Here is a 13,862-nt window from a genome sequence, read left to right as displayed (position 1 = left end):
TCTTGTACAAAGTTTAGGTTCACTGGACATTTCCACCTAGTTTTGTAGCTTTGTTTCTCTGCTCTGTGTTCGCTCTGGCTCCTAGCCCTCTGGATTGTGATCTTTACAACCACAGAAGCAGCTGAATCTGTGTGCTGAGTCCACTGTGGTAGCTCTCCTACTCATGTTCCAGAATCATGCCAGTAACTACTGAAGTCATTGGCCATCTGTAACTACAAAAAGTAAAAGGAAAACTCTAGTCTGTCTTTTGGACTCATCACTTTGGTCTCAAGTGCTTACGTATTGGCTAGCGTAGGAAGTTTCACTGGGCAGTGCTGGAGAACAACTCTGAAAATCTGGATTAATGTTATCCTTCTTTTATTAATGAGGCAAGTGAAGCTCAAAGAGAACAAGTCCAAGGTCACACACAGCTAGAGCTGGGCTCCAAACCCAGAGTCCCTGGAGGCTGGAGATTGGGCTCACTGGTCACTTCCTGGGATCCAGGCAAGCTGCCCTCGCTTGGTCCAGAACACATGTTGGGAATATTTAGACCACATTTCACCATTTTGGGCACTGGATAAGCACTGGACTGTTAACTGTGCTAGCCTTAAGGTTGGCATTTCAAACCCACCAAGCACTCTTGGAAACCCTATGAGTCAGAACCGATTGGTGACACACATCATCCCGCCATGTCGGCACTGTGCGTATGTCTTAATTTGTTAGTTACACCTTGTTGTTGTTGTTAAGTGCCATCGATATGGGAGATGGTCTCCATCGACCTTGCAGTTCAAACTGACCTTGAAGTCTAGCGCATTGACTCATAGCACCACACCAGGGGTCCCTTCTTGTTGTTATGTGCCGTGGAGTCTGTTCTAACTCATAGTGACCCTGTACAGGATTTCTGAGGCTGTAAATCTTTACGGGAGCAGAAAGCCTCATCTTTCTCCCGCGGAACAGCAGGTAGTTTTGAACTGCTGACCTTGAGGTTCACAACCCGATTCGTAACCACTACGCTACCAGAGCTCCTTAGGAGTCCCTTAGAGACAATATTCTAATCAGAAAGCCTACATTCACATTGACTTTCCATATCTTTATCCACTCAACAGTTTTGCTCATTAATATGCTTGCCACTGGGAAATGAGAGGCTTGATAATTAGCTTACTGAAAACTCAAACCCATCGCAGGTGAGTCCATTCTCAATTCAGTGTCCCTGTAGGTCAGACTATAGCTGCCCCAGAGAGTTTTCAAAGCTGTTTGGTGTGGTGCTGTATGTTAAGTCCTGCACTATTAACTATAAGGTTAGCGGTTTGAGCCCACCTTGGTGCCACTTCCTTGGAAATCCTAGTAGACAGGGTGACTTGATGGCACTCAGCAACAATCTTTATAATAAAGAAGCAGGCAGCACCATCTTTCTCCCCCTGGAGCAGCTGGTGAGTTTGAACCACTGACCTTTGGTTAGTAGCTGAGCACTTTAACCAGTGTGCTACCAGGGTTCCTTAATGAACCTCTGTATGTGTATTAGGTGCTGTTGAGTCAGTTCCGACTCATAGCGACCCTGTGTAGGGTTTCTGAGGAGCAGCTGGTGTGTTTGAACTGCTAACCTTGTGGGTCACACACAGTCCAGTGCTGATCCTCTACCAGGAGCCCTTAATGAACCTACTAAAGATTAAAAAAAAAAAGAAGAAAAAGGCTCCCATAGGTGGAATTAACTGTATTAATATACGTGAATTGGCTACAATATCTAAGATTCACTCTCTAACACTGTTTGAACAGAATAGAAAAAGCTGAGTGCTATATCCAGCTGTTCATTTGGTATTGTGAGTATGATACCAGGAGAATTGTGAGGCTGGCCCAGGACTGGGCAGTGTTTCCTTCTGTTGTGCATAGGGTCGCTATGCGTTGAAACTGACTCAATAGCACTTAACAACAAAAGCAACCACAAAGCTAAAACCTCACTGCTGTCAAGTTGCTCCCAACTCCCAGCGACCCTATAGGAATGAGCAGGAGACCCCTAGGGTTCCCAAGGCTGGAGTCTTTATGGAAGTATACTGACACATCTTTCTCCTTTGGAATGGTTGTTGCTATGTGCCGTGGAGTCGGTTCCGACTCACAGTGACCCTGTATAGGGTTTCCGAACCTGTAAATCTTTACGGGAGCAGAAAAGCTCTTCTTTCTCCCACGGAACAGCTGATAGTTTTGAACTGCTGACCCTGAGGTTAGCAGGCTGATTCATAACCATTACACTACCAGAGCTCCTTTGGAGTTGTTGTTGTTAGGTGCCATTGAGTCGGTACTGACCCATAGCAACCTTATACACAGAACGAAACACTGCCCGATCGTGGGCCAACCTCACTACTGTTGCCACACTTGAGCCCATCGATACTGCCACTTAGCCAATCCATCTTGCTGGGGTCTTCCTCTTTTTCTCTGACCCTCCACCTTCTCCAGCGACTGGTCCCTCCTGACAATATGTCTGAAGTATTAGAGACGAAGTTTGGCCATCTTGGCCTCTAAGGAGCACTCTGGCTGCATTTCTTCCAAAACGGATCTATTGGTGTGGTTGTTGTTGTTGTTGTTAAGTGCCATTGAGTCTATTCCAACCCATAGCAACCCTGTATAGGGTTTCCAAGGAGCAGCTGGTGAGCTTGAACCACTGACCTTGCAGTTCAAATGGCTTTGTAGTCTGGCGCATTAACCCACATAGCCACACCAGGACTCCTTGGTGTGCTTAGTGGGTCAGTTCCAATTCATAGTGAACCTGTATAGGGTTTCTGAGGAGCAGCTGGTAGCTTAGCAGTCCAGTGCTTTTCCTATAGTGCTAGGACAGGCTTTAAAAAAGAGAAAGGGAAAACATCTTGCCTTTGGGATGCTCACTTTTTCAAAACATGTAAAGTGGAGGTTGCACCACCAAAACAGATTAAATGCTACAAACTCACAGAATGTGCTTGTTAGGTACCCTTGAGCCTTGCAACCTTTATACAACAGAATAAATCACTGCCCAGTCCTGCACAGAACTTAGTGCCACTTACAGGTATGAATTTGTGTATTGGTTGTTGTTGTTGTTAAGTGCCCATCGAGTTGGTACCAACTCATAGTGACTTTATGCACAGCAGAACTAAACACTGCCAGATCCTGGGCCAACCTCACTACTGTTGTCACGCTTGAGCTCATTGATGCTGCCACTTGGCCAATCCATCTCACTGGGGGGGGGGTCTTCCTCTTTTTTGCTGACCCTCCACCTTACCAAACATTCTCCAGCAACTGGCCCCCCCTGACAATGTGTCCGAAGTATGAGAGACGAAGTCTGGCCATCTTGGCCACTCTGACTGCACTTCTTCCAAAACAGATCTGTTGGTTCTTTTGGCAGCCCATGGCACTTTCAATATTCTCCTCCAACACCATAACTCAAAAGCATCAATTCATCTACAGTCTTCCTTATTCACTGTCCAGCTTTCGCATTCATATGAGGTTATTGAAAATACCATGGGGGCTTTGGTCAGGCGCACCTTAGACCTCAAGCTGACATCTTTGCTCTTCAGGACTTTTAAAAGGTCTTATGCAGCAGATTTGCCTAGTGCAATACATCCTTTGATCTCTTGACTGCTGCTTCCATGAGTGTTGATAGTTGATCCAAGAAGAATGAAGTCCTTGACAAGTTCAGTCTTTTCTCCATTGATAAGAATGTTGTTTATTGGTCCAGTGATGAGGATTTTTGTTTTCTTTATATTGAGATGTAATCCATACCAAAGGCTGTGCTCTTTGATCTTCATCAGTAAATGTTTTAAGTCCTCTTCACTTTTAGCAAGCAAGTTGTATCATTTGCATATCACAGGTTGTTAATGAGTCTTCCTCCAATCCTGATGCCACGTTTTTCTTCATATAACCCAGCTTCTCGTATTATTTGCTCAGCATACAGGTTGAATAAGTATGGTGAAAGAATACAACCTTGTCGCACACCTTTCTTAATTTTAAACCATTCAGTGTTCTCATGTTCTGTTCGAACAACTGCCTCTTGAATTTGTATATATCGGTTCATTAAATTTCATGTCTGGGCTTTGTGCACCTGAACTTGCCCTTAGACCTTTTATCATAACCTGGTAGTCGGCAGGTATTGTTGATCTGATCCTCTGGAGGTTTCTGGGGCTACTGCTAGGGATCAGAACTACGAAGCCAGCAGGTAAGGCATAATTGTGTCTCTTGGCCTCTAAGGGCTGTGTGGCCTGCATTTCTACTGGGCCACCTGGGTCCTAGTGTCAGGACACAGCTTGGACCTGAGGCTGCCTCTAGCTCTTCATACCACCCCAAGTTCTAGTCACAAATCCAACTGCTCTGGGAGGAGGGACAGATACAACACCCCAACCAGGTAGTACAGAAGGGCGGGAAGGCCCTTAAGAAGCAAGGTGGGAATGAAGCCACATGAGCCAGCAAGATCAGTGAAAGCCTCGGTTTAATTAGAGACATGATCGAAGGATTGATTATCGATCAACAGACCGATTGATCATCAAGTCGACAACATACAAGAAACTCAAGGGGGTCCTGCACCCACCCTGGGGAGAGGAGCCCTGATTACTGGGGATGGGGACCCAGCTTGCCAGTCACCTCTGGATCTCGGGGAAGAGTGAGGGGGCAAGCTCTGCCCAGCCCTCGACCCCCACAATGACACGGCTTCCCCAGTCTACGGTATAGTTTATATAATACAACGGGAGTGAACATTCTCCTTCCGGAGGCCCCTCCCTCCTTTTCCGGGCAGGGGCAACCAGGGAAGGGCAAGTTTTATATTCCCTTTTTGCCTCTGTAGAATAATTTACGAACCAACCTTATAGCATGTACAAAAGAAAAAACAAAACAAAACAAAAAAACCCACTCTGGTGGTCGGCTACGACAGAAACAGACCCTGCACAGCGTCCTGGGAATGGACACCAGTGTTCTCACCGCTGGGATGGCCAGATGGAAGGCTAGGCTGGGAGACAGGGTATAGGGTGAAAAAAAGGGGGTCTTTCCTTCTAAGCAGTCCCCCATGGCTTGGAGAAGGTGGTTTTATATCTGTCCTCATATTGAACAGGGAAATAGCAAAGGTGAGGGGGCAGGTGGAAAACAGGGAGGGGCAGCGACGGAGAAATTACTCCTGTGCTGGGGTAGGAAAGGGGTGCCCAGGAAGGGGGATGTGGGTGTACACCATTATTGCTTCCTCCTAGGGCAAAGTCTGGAGGGGGCTGGGAGGATGGGGGGGAGTACCCAGGATGGGGGCTTGGGCCCTGGCCCTGACTCACTCCAGGTGCAGCTGAGAGCCACTGCAACCCCCTCTCCTGTGGTCACAGGGACGGTGGGGGAGGGGGGTCATTAAGGCAGAAACAAGAGGAGAAGCAGCTGGAAGGGGGTTGCAGATCAGAGCGCACCCCCAAAACGGAAACAATTCCAAATGAACTGGAAGAGGCAGGGGGTGACAAGTGGAGGGAGGTTCGAGCCTTTACCAATTCTCAGGCCAAGGCTGGAGGGTGCGAATGACCCTTCATTCCTAAAGTGAACAGTTGCCCAACACCCCCATCTACCCAGGCAGTATTGCCAGGTTTGTGCAAAATAAAGCGGAAGACTTCGGAGGGGCAGGAAGCCAGGGAGGGGCTGGAGCTGGGGCCTCCCATAGTGACCCCCAGCCCTGCCCAGATGGCTATTCCTGGCTGGGTTCTAGAGACCCTCCTAAATTCAGGAGAAAAGCTTGGGAGTAGGAGTGGACTCCCCATCCCTGGCTTGGGCTCGGGCTGAGAGGTCGGAAGACTGAGCCAGGAACCTGGGGCGGGGATAAGGGGAACAGGAACATCTACAGTTGCTGTGTTTCATTCTTTTTTTTTTTTTTTTTTCTCTTTTTTCTAAAAATGTAACAATTAAAATTCAAAAAATAAAATCCCTTCCCAGACCTTAGTCCCTCGTTCCCCAGCCCCCACCTCCAAAACAACGCCCCATGGGTGGGGTGGAGGGAAAAGGGGAAAAAAAGAAAAGAGAAAAAAAAACGACTTTTCTGTTTTCTTTTTTTTCAGGCCCAAGAGTTTTTGAGGCAGCAAAGGAGGTGCTCGGGGAGTGATGGTGACAGGGGGCATGGAGGGTAACAGGACCTGGGGGCTGAGGCTCAGGTGGGGTCTCCCCCTGACCCCCGCCTGCAGGAAGCTTGAAGTGTGGCTGGGTCCTTGTGAATTGTCCCAGCGCAAAAGCTGCACGCTCTCTTGGCAGCCTGCCGGTGGTCTCTTTGGGCCACCCCCTCGGCCGCCATAGAGGGAAGGCCCAAGATGCCCGGAGCCTCCTCTTCAGGAGGTGGGGTCCTCAAGGCAGGAAGAGGGGTGCTTTCACAGGATAGAGCTGGGGGGCTGATGCAGCTTACAGCATCCGGAGCTACAGATACCCCTTGGGACGGAGACTGCTTCTGCTTTGTCGTCCCATATTCAGCTGACTCTCCTGGCTGCGTCAAATGCACTTCCTCTGAGGACATGTCCTGACCCTTGACCTCCAATGGCTCCTCAGCTAGAGATACATCTGGGGCTACAACCGATGTGTCTTCCTCCGTAGTGGACACCTTCTGAGTCGAGGACCATTTTTGCACAGTAGTTGCCACGTGGGCTGTAGTCACTGCCTCCTCCTCTTCCTCCTCCAGGGTTAGCTCAAACTGGAACTTATCAGGTGCAGGTGGCTGGCCTGACCTCCCAAGCTCCTCATCAGGCGGTGGTGAAGGACTCTGCCGAATGGCACTGTAGTACCAGTCACGGTTGTCCTCCAACGTATCCAGGATATCCTGGGCATCTGGGTGGACCAGATCAGCCCACGTCTCCCACAACGGGTGCACGATGTAGTCGATGAAGCCCACCTGGGGGATGAGAGGGAAAAGCATCAACAGGTTGGTGCGCTGCTGTAGCTAGCACGCCATGTTACGGGATTGCTGCAAATTCAAAAGGTGTTTGTAGTACCATGTGACCTGCACTGTGGCTTCTCCAGCTCCACCCTGGGAAAGTTCTTATACAATTAATAAAAAAATTTTAATTACATATAAGAAAGTACACAAAACTGGAAACACCTCAGTCTGTACATCGATGAGGGATTAAAAAAATAAAAATCATGGTACATTATAGGTGTTTATTGCAGGTTATAAACCTAGTGCCACAGAATCCACCTCATGGAAGATGACAGGCTAACAGTCTGACTTCCCCTTCTCTCTCTCCTTGTTTGGAAAAAAAAAGTTTTTCATTTTTGTTGTTGAGAATACGCCTTGCCTATACACAGCAGAGCATACAATAATTCCACGGTTTCTACATGCACAATTCAGTGACACTGATAACATGTTCTTCAAGTTGTACAACCTGTTTGATTCCATATAGGTATTTCTTAAAAGCACATAATGCCCAGAGCAGACATTCTTTACAAGTCAGGCTAAACTATTACTTGGTTTTAAGATGACTTCAGGGGGTATTTTGGTTTATGACTTCAAGATGATCTCAGAGCAATAGTTTCAGGATTTCATCCAGCCTCCATGGCTCCAGAAAGTCTGGATTCCATGAGAATTTGAGATTCTACTCTGTTCCCTTCCCTCCTTAGTTACAGAACTTGTGTGAGGCAATGCATTCAAATGAAAATTCTTTCCTAGTCTCCCTTGCAAAGAGAATGTGGCCAAGTGACCATCTATAGATGGAAGATGCTGGAGATTACCTCAATCGGCATTGGATTTTCCTCCCTAAAGCATAGCCAGTATCTATAGCATCTGTGCCTTTCAGAAGGAACCCTAGTAATGCAGTGGTTAAATACTTGCCTGCTAACTAAAAGGTCGGTAGTTCAAGCCCACCATCTGCTCCATGAGAGAAAGACGTTGCAGTCTGCTTCTCTAAAGATTCCAGCCTAGAGAATTCTCTGAGGATGTTCTACTTTGTGGTATAGGGTGGGTTCTGTGAGTTGGCATTGACTTCATGGCAATAGGTTTGGGTTTGGTTTGGTGCCTACGAGGCATCCCTGAAAATGGAAGCTGGTACACTTCAGGAGATGGAACAGAAATACTGAAGGCTCCTGATACCTGCAGATTTTGTGGCACCTGCATTCCTATGTGTGTGGTTGTTATTGTTAAGTGCTGTCAAATCAGTTCTGACCCACAGAGTGGCTGGTGAATTTGAACTGCTGACCTTGCTGTTCAAACCAACCTTGTAGTCCAGCACATTATCTCACAGCACCAAACCAGGGCTTCTAATGTGTAAGACACTGGTAAAATCTCCAAGTCAATACTGGGAGATAAAAGTGGTGGTGGTGGTGATGTGCCATGGAGTTGGTTCCGACTCATAGCGAGCCTGTACAGGGTTTCCGAGGCTGTAAATCTTTACAGGAGCAGAACGCCGCATCTTTCTCCCGTGGAACAGCTGGTAGTTTCGAACCTTGAGGTTCACAGGCCAATTTGTAACCACTATGCTGTATATATTGATACAATCAATAGCAAAAATAACACAAAAGCGAAACCCACAAACTACTGCTATTAAGTTGCCTATGAACATAATTGTATAAAACATAAAACAGTGGTTCTCAAAGGGGTGGGATGGGAATTATGGGGTTGTTTCTCTCCCTGTCGTCTTTTCAATCGCTCCATATGCATGCAAAAGCTGGACAACGAACAAGGAAGACTGAAGAAGAATTGATGCCGTTGAAGAATTGAAGAAATACTGGCTGCCAGAAGAATAAATAAATCTGTCTTGGAAGAAGTGCAGTCAGAATGTGCCTCAGAGGTGAAAACGGTGAGACTTCATCTCACTCACTTTGGACATGTTGTTAGAAGGGCATCGAGTTTGGTAAAGTAAAGGGTCAGCAAACAAAAACAAAAACAACGAAGACCTCAACGAGATAGAATGACTCAGAGGCCGAAATATTGGGTTCAAACACGAGCTACGATGCTAAGGATGATGCAGGACTGGGCAGCATTTCATTCTGTTGTACACAGGGTCACTATCAGTTGGAGCCCATTTGACAACATCTCGCAACAACAAAGGAGACATGTGGCAATGTCTGGTGATTACTTTGGCTGTCATAATGAGATTAACGGGGTAGGGGGGGAGGAGTTAGTGCTCTTGATAACAAGTAGAGGACAGGGATGCTGTTCAACATCCTACAGTGCACAAGGCAACCCTGAAAGACACTGACGGACCTCCAGATGCAGCTGGAATAGCGCTGTAGATACGACTGGACTGCTAATCATAAGGAGGAGACTGGAAGAGGATGGTGAAAAACCCTCACGTTTGCCCTTAGAGCTGAGTCTTTCATAATGAGCTCGTGTCCCTGTATCTGCTTTTGTAATCCACTGAAAATCAGCATCAGTATTAGTCCCTGGTAGCGTAGTGGCTACAAATCGGGCTGCGAACCTCACAGTCAGCTGTTGGAAACTACCAGCTGTTCCACAGGAGAAAGATGAGGCTTTCTGCTCCTGTAAAGATTTACAGCCTCGGAAACCCTGTACAGGCTCGCTATGAGTCAGAACCAACTCCATGGCACATCACAACAACAACAACAACAACAATTAGTCCCTGGGTAGTGCAAAGAGCTAATGGTCTTGGCTGGTAACCAAAAGGTTGGAGGTTCAAGTCCACCCAGAGGCACTTTGGAAGAAAGTCCTGGAGATGTACTTCTGAAAAAGCAGCCAGTGAAAACCCTCTAGATTATAGTTCTACTCTGATGTGTATGGGGTCACCATGAATCAAATCAACTTGATGGCAACGGGGTTGGTTTGTTTGTTTGTTTGTTTTGGCAAATGCAGCCCACCCCCTGTCTGTCAGTGGAGACTTGAGTGTTGCGATGATGCTGAATAGATGATGCTGAATGGGTTTCAGCAGCGTTCCCAGGCTAAGATGAAGTAGGAAGAAAGGTCTGACAATCTTTTTTCTTAAAACTCAAACAGTGCAAAACCTGTGGATCACAACTGTCAAGTCCCATTTGGTGTGCATGGAGATGCCATGAGTTAGAATGTACTTCACAACACCTAACAACAGTTGGCCATGTTACTGGGGCATTCTGGCTAAAATGACCTAAGATCTGTAAATTAGAATCTGACAAGTATCACAGTCTAGGTGTCATGGGGGTCACTGCAATTGAGTTAGGATTGTCTGGGTGCAGGCCTACCAATGGGCATAGTGGGGCTCAGATTGGCTGTTCTGAGAATAAGACAAGATGGTATATCTCCCATCAAGATGGTAGGGGTGGCTCGGTCTCTCTGCTTCCTGCCACCCTCTGCTGCACTGTACCTGGGACTTCTCCACGGAGGCTGTGTGCTTGTCGCACATGGGGCTGATCTCCATGCCGCGGTCGCGCTCCCTGTCCCCCTGCTGGAAGAATTCTGCCATGATGCGGTCCGTCCACTGGCGGTACAGCTCCAGCGGCTTGGTGGGGTTACTGAGGTCTGCACAGTGCACCATGTTCCGCAGGACCTGTATGGAATGGGCCAGGGGGCTTTCAGAGGCCAAGTCCCAGGACACAGTCCTTAGCATCTATGTAGAGGAGGGAAGGGGAAGAGGCGGGGTGAGTGGGGAGAGATGAAGAGAGCTGGGGGGAGGGCCGGGGTAGGATGGGAAGGGGTGGATGAGGAGCAGTGGGCTATGGGAGACGTAGGAGCCAGGATTGAGCCTAGGGGAAGACCAGCCGGCAGGATGCATACACTGAGGAAAGCGCATGAGGGTCCAGTCATGCTAACCTGGATCCGGTCAGAATAGTTGTCTAGCAGGAGGACCCCTGAGCTGGTCACTTTCTTCGTCTCCACCATGGTCTTCAGGTCAGCCAGGAGGGTCATGTGCTTGGACATATCCGTGGCCAGCACCTGGGAGTACAGGGGTGGAGTTACAGTTCCCCTCCCAAGGAAGCCCCACCCCCAGGCAGAAGGCACCTCCCCCATCCAGGCCTCGCCCTCCCACTGTCGCCGTCTAGGGCTCGGGGAAGTCTCTGGCCTCCCCTCCTCCCGCAAGCTCCACCCCGCCCCGCCCACCATATCGATGACCATCTTGCGCAGGCTCTGCCGCTGGCGCTTGCTGAGGTTCTGGAAGATGTCACAGTTCTCATCCTGCAGCAGCTTGAAGCCCACGGCCAAGTGGTGGTTCTCGAGCACCGACTCATCGTTGTACATGAGTGCCAGCTCCGAATCTGCGGCCCAGGCCTGCGGTCAGGGGCGGGCCCACCGGGAGAGCCCCGCCCCCAGCTCCCCTCCCCCAACCCCACCCTGAAAGGGCCACTCACTGGTGTTGATGAGGAACTGGTTGGAGACCCCAGGGTGGTCTACATCATGGATAGCAGCCGCGAAGAGGGCGGCGAGAATCTCCAGGTCTGTGAATACGGCCTGGGGGTGGAGAGAGGGGACAGAGAGGGAGGAGGGGTCACAGAGTGGGAGGAGTCAGAGACGGAGGAAAGTCCAAGGGAGTCCGAAAAGATAGGCGTTCAAGGATGGGCTGGAGAGATGCAGGGAAGGTGGGTGGGTCCAAGTGGACAGTGCTCACATCCAGCGCAGGTGTGGCCAGAAGCACGTGGGTGGACTGTAGCACATCCGCTGCGTGCAGACTGTTGTGGTAGGCCACGTCCCCATGGTAGTGGTCCTCCAGTGTCAACATGTACGTCACCATTGTGTCCACTGGGATGCGGAACTTCTTCAGCAGATCCCGTTCCTATGGGCAGGCAAGGTGGGGGTGGTGACCCTGCTGGTCCTTAGCCCCACTCCCTGTCCCTTCGAGCACCAGCTCATTCCCCCTACCTGAAATATTGTGTACATGATACAGCTGAGGGAGCGGCCTCCAGCGTAATCCGACACACAGAAGATGTTCAAGCCCCACTTGTTTAGGTTCTCCAGTTCCTGGAGAGGATAGCGGACAGAGGTCAATAGTCTCCAAGTCTCAGAGAAGGCCACCTGGTCTTCTAGACCCTTTTTAGGACTCTGGAGCTCATGGAAATCCTATGTGGTAAGAGAGCTGTCCTTCATAGGGTCCCAATGGCTGAGTTTTCTGAAGGAGACAACCAGGACTTTGTTCCCAGGTGCCTCTGGGTGGATTCGAACCACCAATCTTTTGTTTCGTAGTGAGCATGCTAACTGTCTGCAACACCTAGGCTTGCTAGCACGTTGTTGTTAGGTACCATCAAGTCAATTTTGACTCACAGAGATACCCTATGACGGAGCATAACTGTCCCATAAGGCGTTCTATGCTGTAATCTTTACAAAGGCATCCTGGTGCGGCGTTGTAGAGTTAAGCACTAGAGTGCTAACTGCAAGGTCTTCAGTTCAAACCCACCAGCCCCTCCTCAGAAACCGTATACAGGGTCTCTATGAGTCAGAATCCACTCAACGGCACTTAATAATTAACAACAACAACTACAGTCTTTTCAGGAGCAGATCGCTAGGTCTTTCTCCCACAGAACCAGAGTGGGTTCAAACCTCCAATCTCTCAGTTAGCACTTGAACACTTAATTATTTCACTTGTTGTTGTTGTTGTTATGTGCCATGGAGTCGGTTCTGACTCATAGCGACCCTGTACAGGGTTTCCAAGGCTGTAAATCTTTACAGGAGCAGAAAGCCTCATTTTTCTCCCACGGAACAGCTGGTAGTTTCGAACTGCTGACCTTGAGGTTAGCAGCCCAATTCATAATCGCTACGCTACCAGAGATCCTTAATTGCACTTAGCACAGTTTTTGTTAAGTGCCATCGAGTTGATTCCGACTCATAACACTCTGTATAGGTTTTCTGAGGAGCAGCTTAGTGAGTTTGAACCACCGACCTTGTGGTTCAAAATGATCTTGTGGTCCTGTGCTTTATCCCACAGTGTGCCACACCACATAGTATGTGCTCAATAAGCATGGGTGACTGACTAACTATAGGGCTCGCCAGTACCTGGTGACAAAGGGCTGCAATATGAAGCAGCTGAGTGAACCATAAATTAATCAGAAAGTCCATTGGCTCCAGGTCCTGCAGCAGAGCCAAGAGTTGAACCCAGACCTGACCTGTAGTGGTTGCCATGGGGGCTCTGCCCAGATCCTCTTCACTGGCCAGTACACCCCCACCCCCCACAAGCTGCCTGGATGCTAAGGCCCACAACTGCTTCCTTCTCCCAAATATGGCTTGTGCCTCCATAGGCATTATGTGGACCTGGTGATACCATCAACCCCTGGAGTCCCTAGCCAATGGCTGACATGGTGGGTGGTTGAACATGTGCCAGTGTCCTCTGGGGTATCAGGCTGTGCTCACCTCCTTACTCTGTTCCTTCTTACCCTGCACCGGTCACCCCCTCTTTCCTGATGAAGCAGGCACCTATCCTCAGCTTGGGCTCCGCTTCTAGGGCTCCTGACTTCAGACCTGACCCACATCCCAGTCTTTTGGGCCCCAGGAAACCCTGGCTCTACCTTTCCAGCCCAGACCAGCTCAACTCAGCCCAACCTCCCTCCCAACCCCACCCACTTGGGCCAGGAGTTCCTCTTGATCGGTCTTCACCCCAAAGCGGGGGATGCTGGAGCTGTTTAGGCTATTGCTGTGCATCAGTTTCTTGACACCCGTGATCTGAGACATGGGCTGGAACTGTGGCGCAGGGGGCGAGGGCTGCTGGGGGGGTGGCTGCTGCCACAACGTGGGCTGTTTCTCTTGCTCCTTCATCGTGGGTGATGGGATCTCTACTTCATTCTGCTTGTCTGTAGAAAGGAGGGCAAGGGGCAAGCATGAGCACTGCTAGCTCCCTCCTCTGGTCCACTGTCTGGTACTCCGCTCCAACCACACCGAGAAGCCTCACCGGGGTGGGTGGGCCCCTGCCTCCAGCTACTCAGAGGCTGGAAGCTATTAGTAGGGTAGGCATCCTTCTGAGACATGGTGGGCTGGAGTGGTGACCCAGGGGCTGGCCCGCCATTGTGGGGAGTCCCCA

General features: G+C 49.4%; 1 protein-coding gene across 8 annotated transcripts in view; it reads right to left on the bottom strand.

Annotated features, from left to right (window-relative positions):
• Window positions 1-6,100: 6,100 nt before the first annotated feature.
• Window positions 6,101-13,862, bottom strand: part of PDE4A (phosphodiesterase 4A, cAMP-specific) — a 46,232-nt gene continuing 38,470 nt past the window's right edge. For all 8 annotated transcript variants that reach the window (XM_006875088.1, XM_006875087.1, XM_006875089.1 and 5 more), the window contains 8 exons: window positions 13,409-13,635; window positions 11,717-11,815; window positions 11,466-11,630; window positions 11,209-11,308; window positions 10,961-11,115; window positions 10,673-10,795; window positions 10,227-10,409; window positions 6,101-6,829 (listed from right to left, as the gene is read on the bottom strand). In XM_006875088.1, the coding sequence (XP_006875150.1) occupies window positions 6,101-6,829; window positions 10,227-10,409; window positions 10,673-10,795; window positions 10,961-11,115; window positions 11,209-11,308; window positions 11,466-11,630; window positions 11,717-11,815; window positions 13,409-13,635 (1,781 nt within the window). The remainder of the gene's footprint in view (window positions 6,830-10,226; window positions 10,410-10,672; window positions 10,796-10,960; window positions 11,116-11,208; window positions 11,309-11,465; window positions 11,631-11,716; window positions 11,816-13,408; window positions 13,636-13,862) is intronic.

This window comes from Chrysochloris asiatica, unplaced genomic scaffold (assembly GCF_000296735.1).
Source record: "Chrysochloris asiatica unplaced genomic scaffold, ChrAsi1.0 scaffold00312, whole genome shotgun sequence".
In the NCBI taxonomy this organism is placed as follows: domain Eukaryota; kingdom Metazoa; phylum Chordata; class Mammalia; order Afrosoricida; family Chrysochloridae; genus Chrysochloris; species Chrysochloris asiatica.
This window is presented reverse-complemented; position numbering and strand designations above follow the sequence as displayed.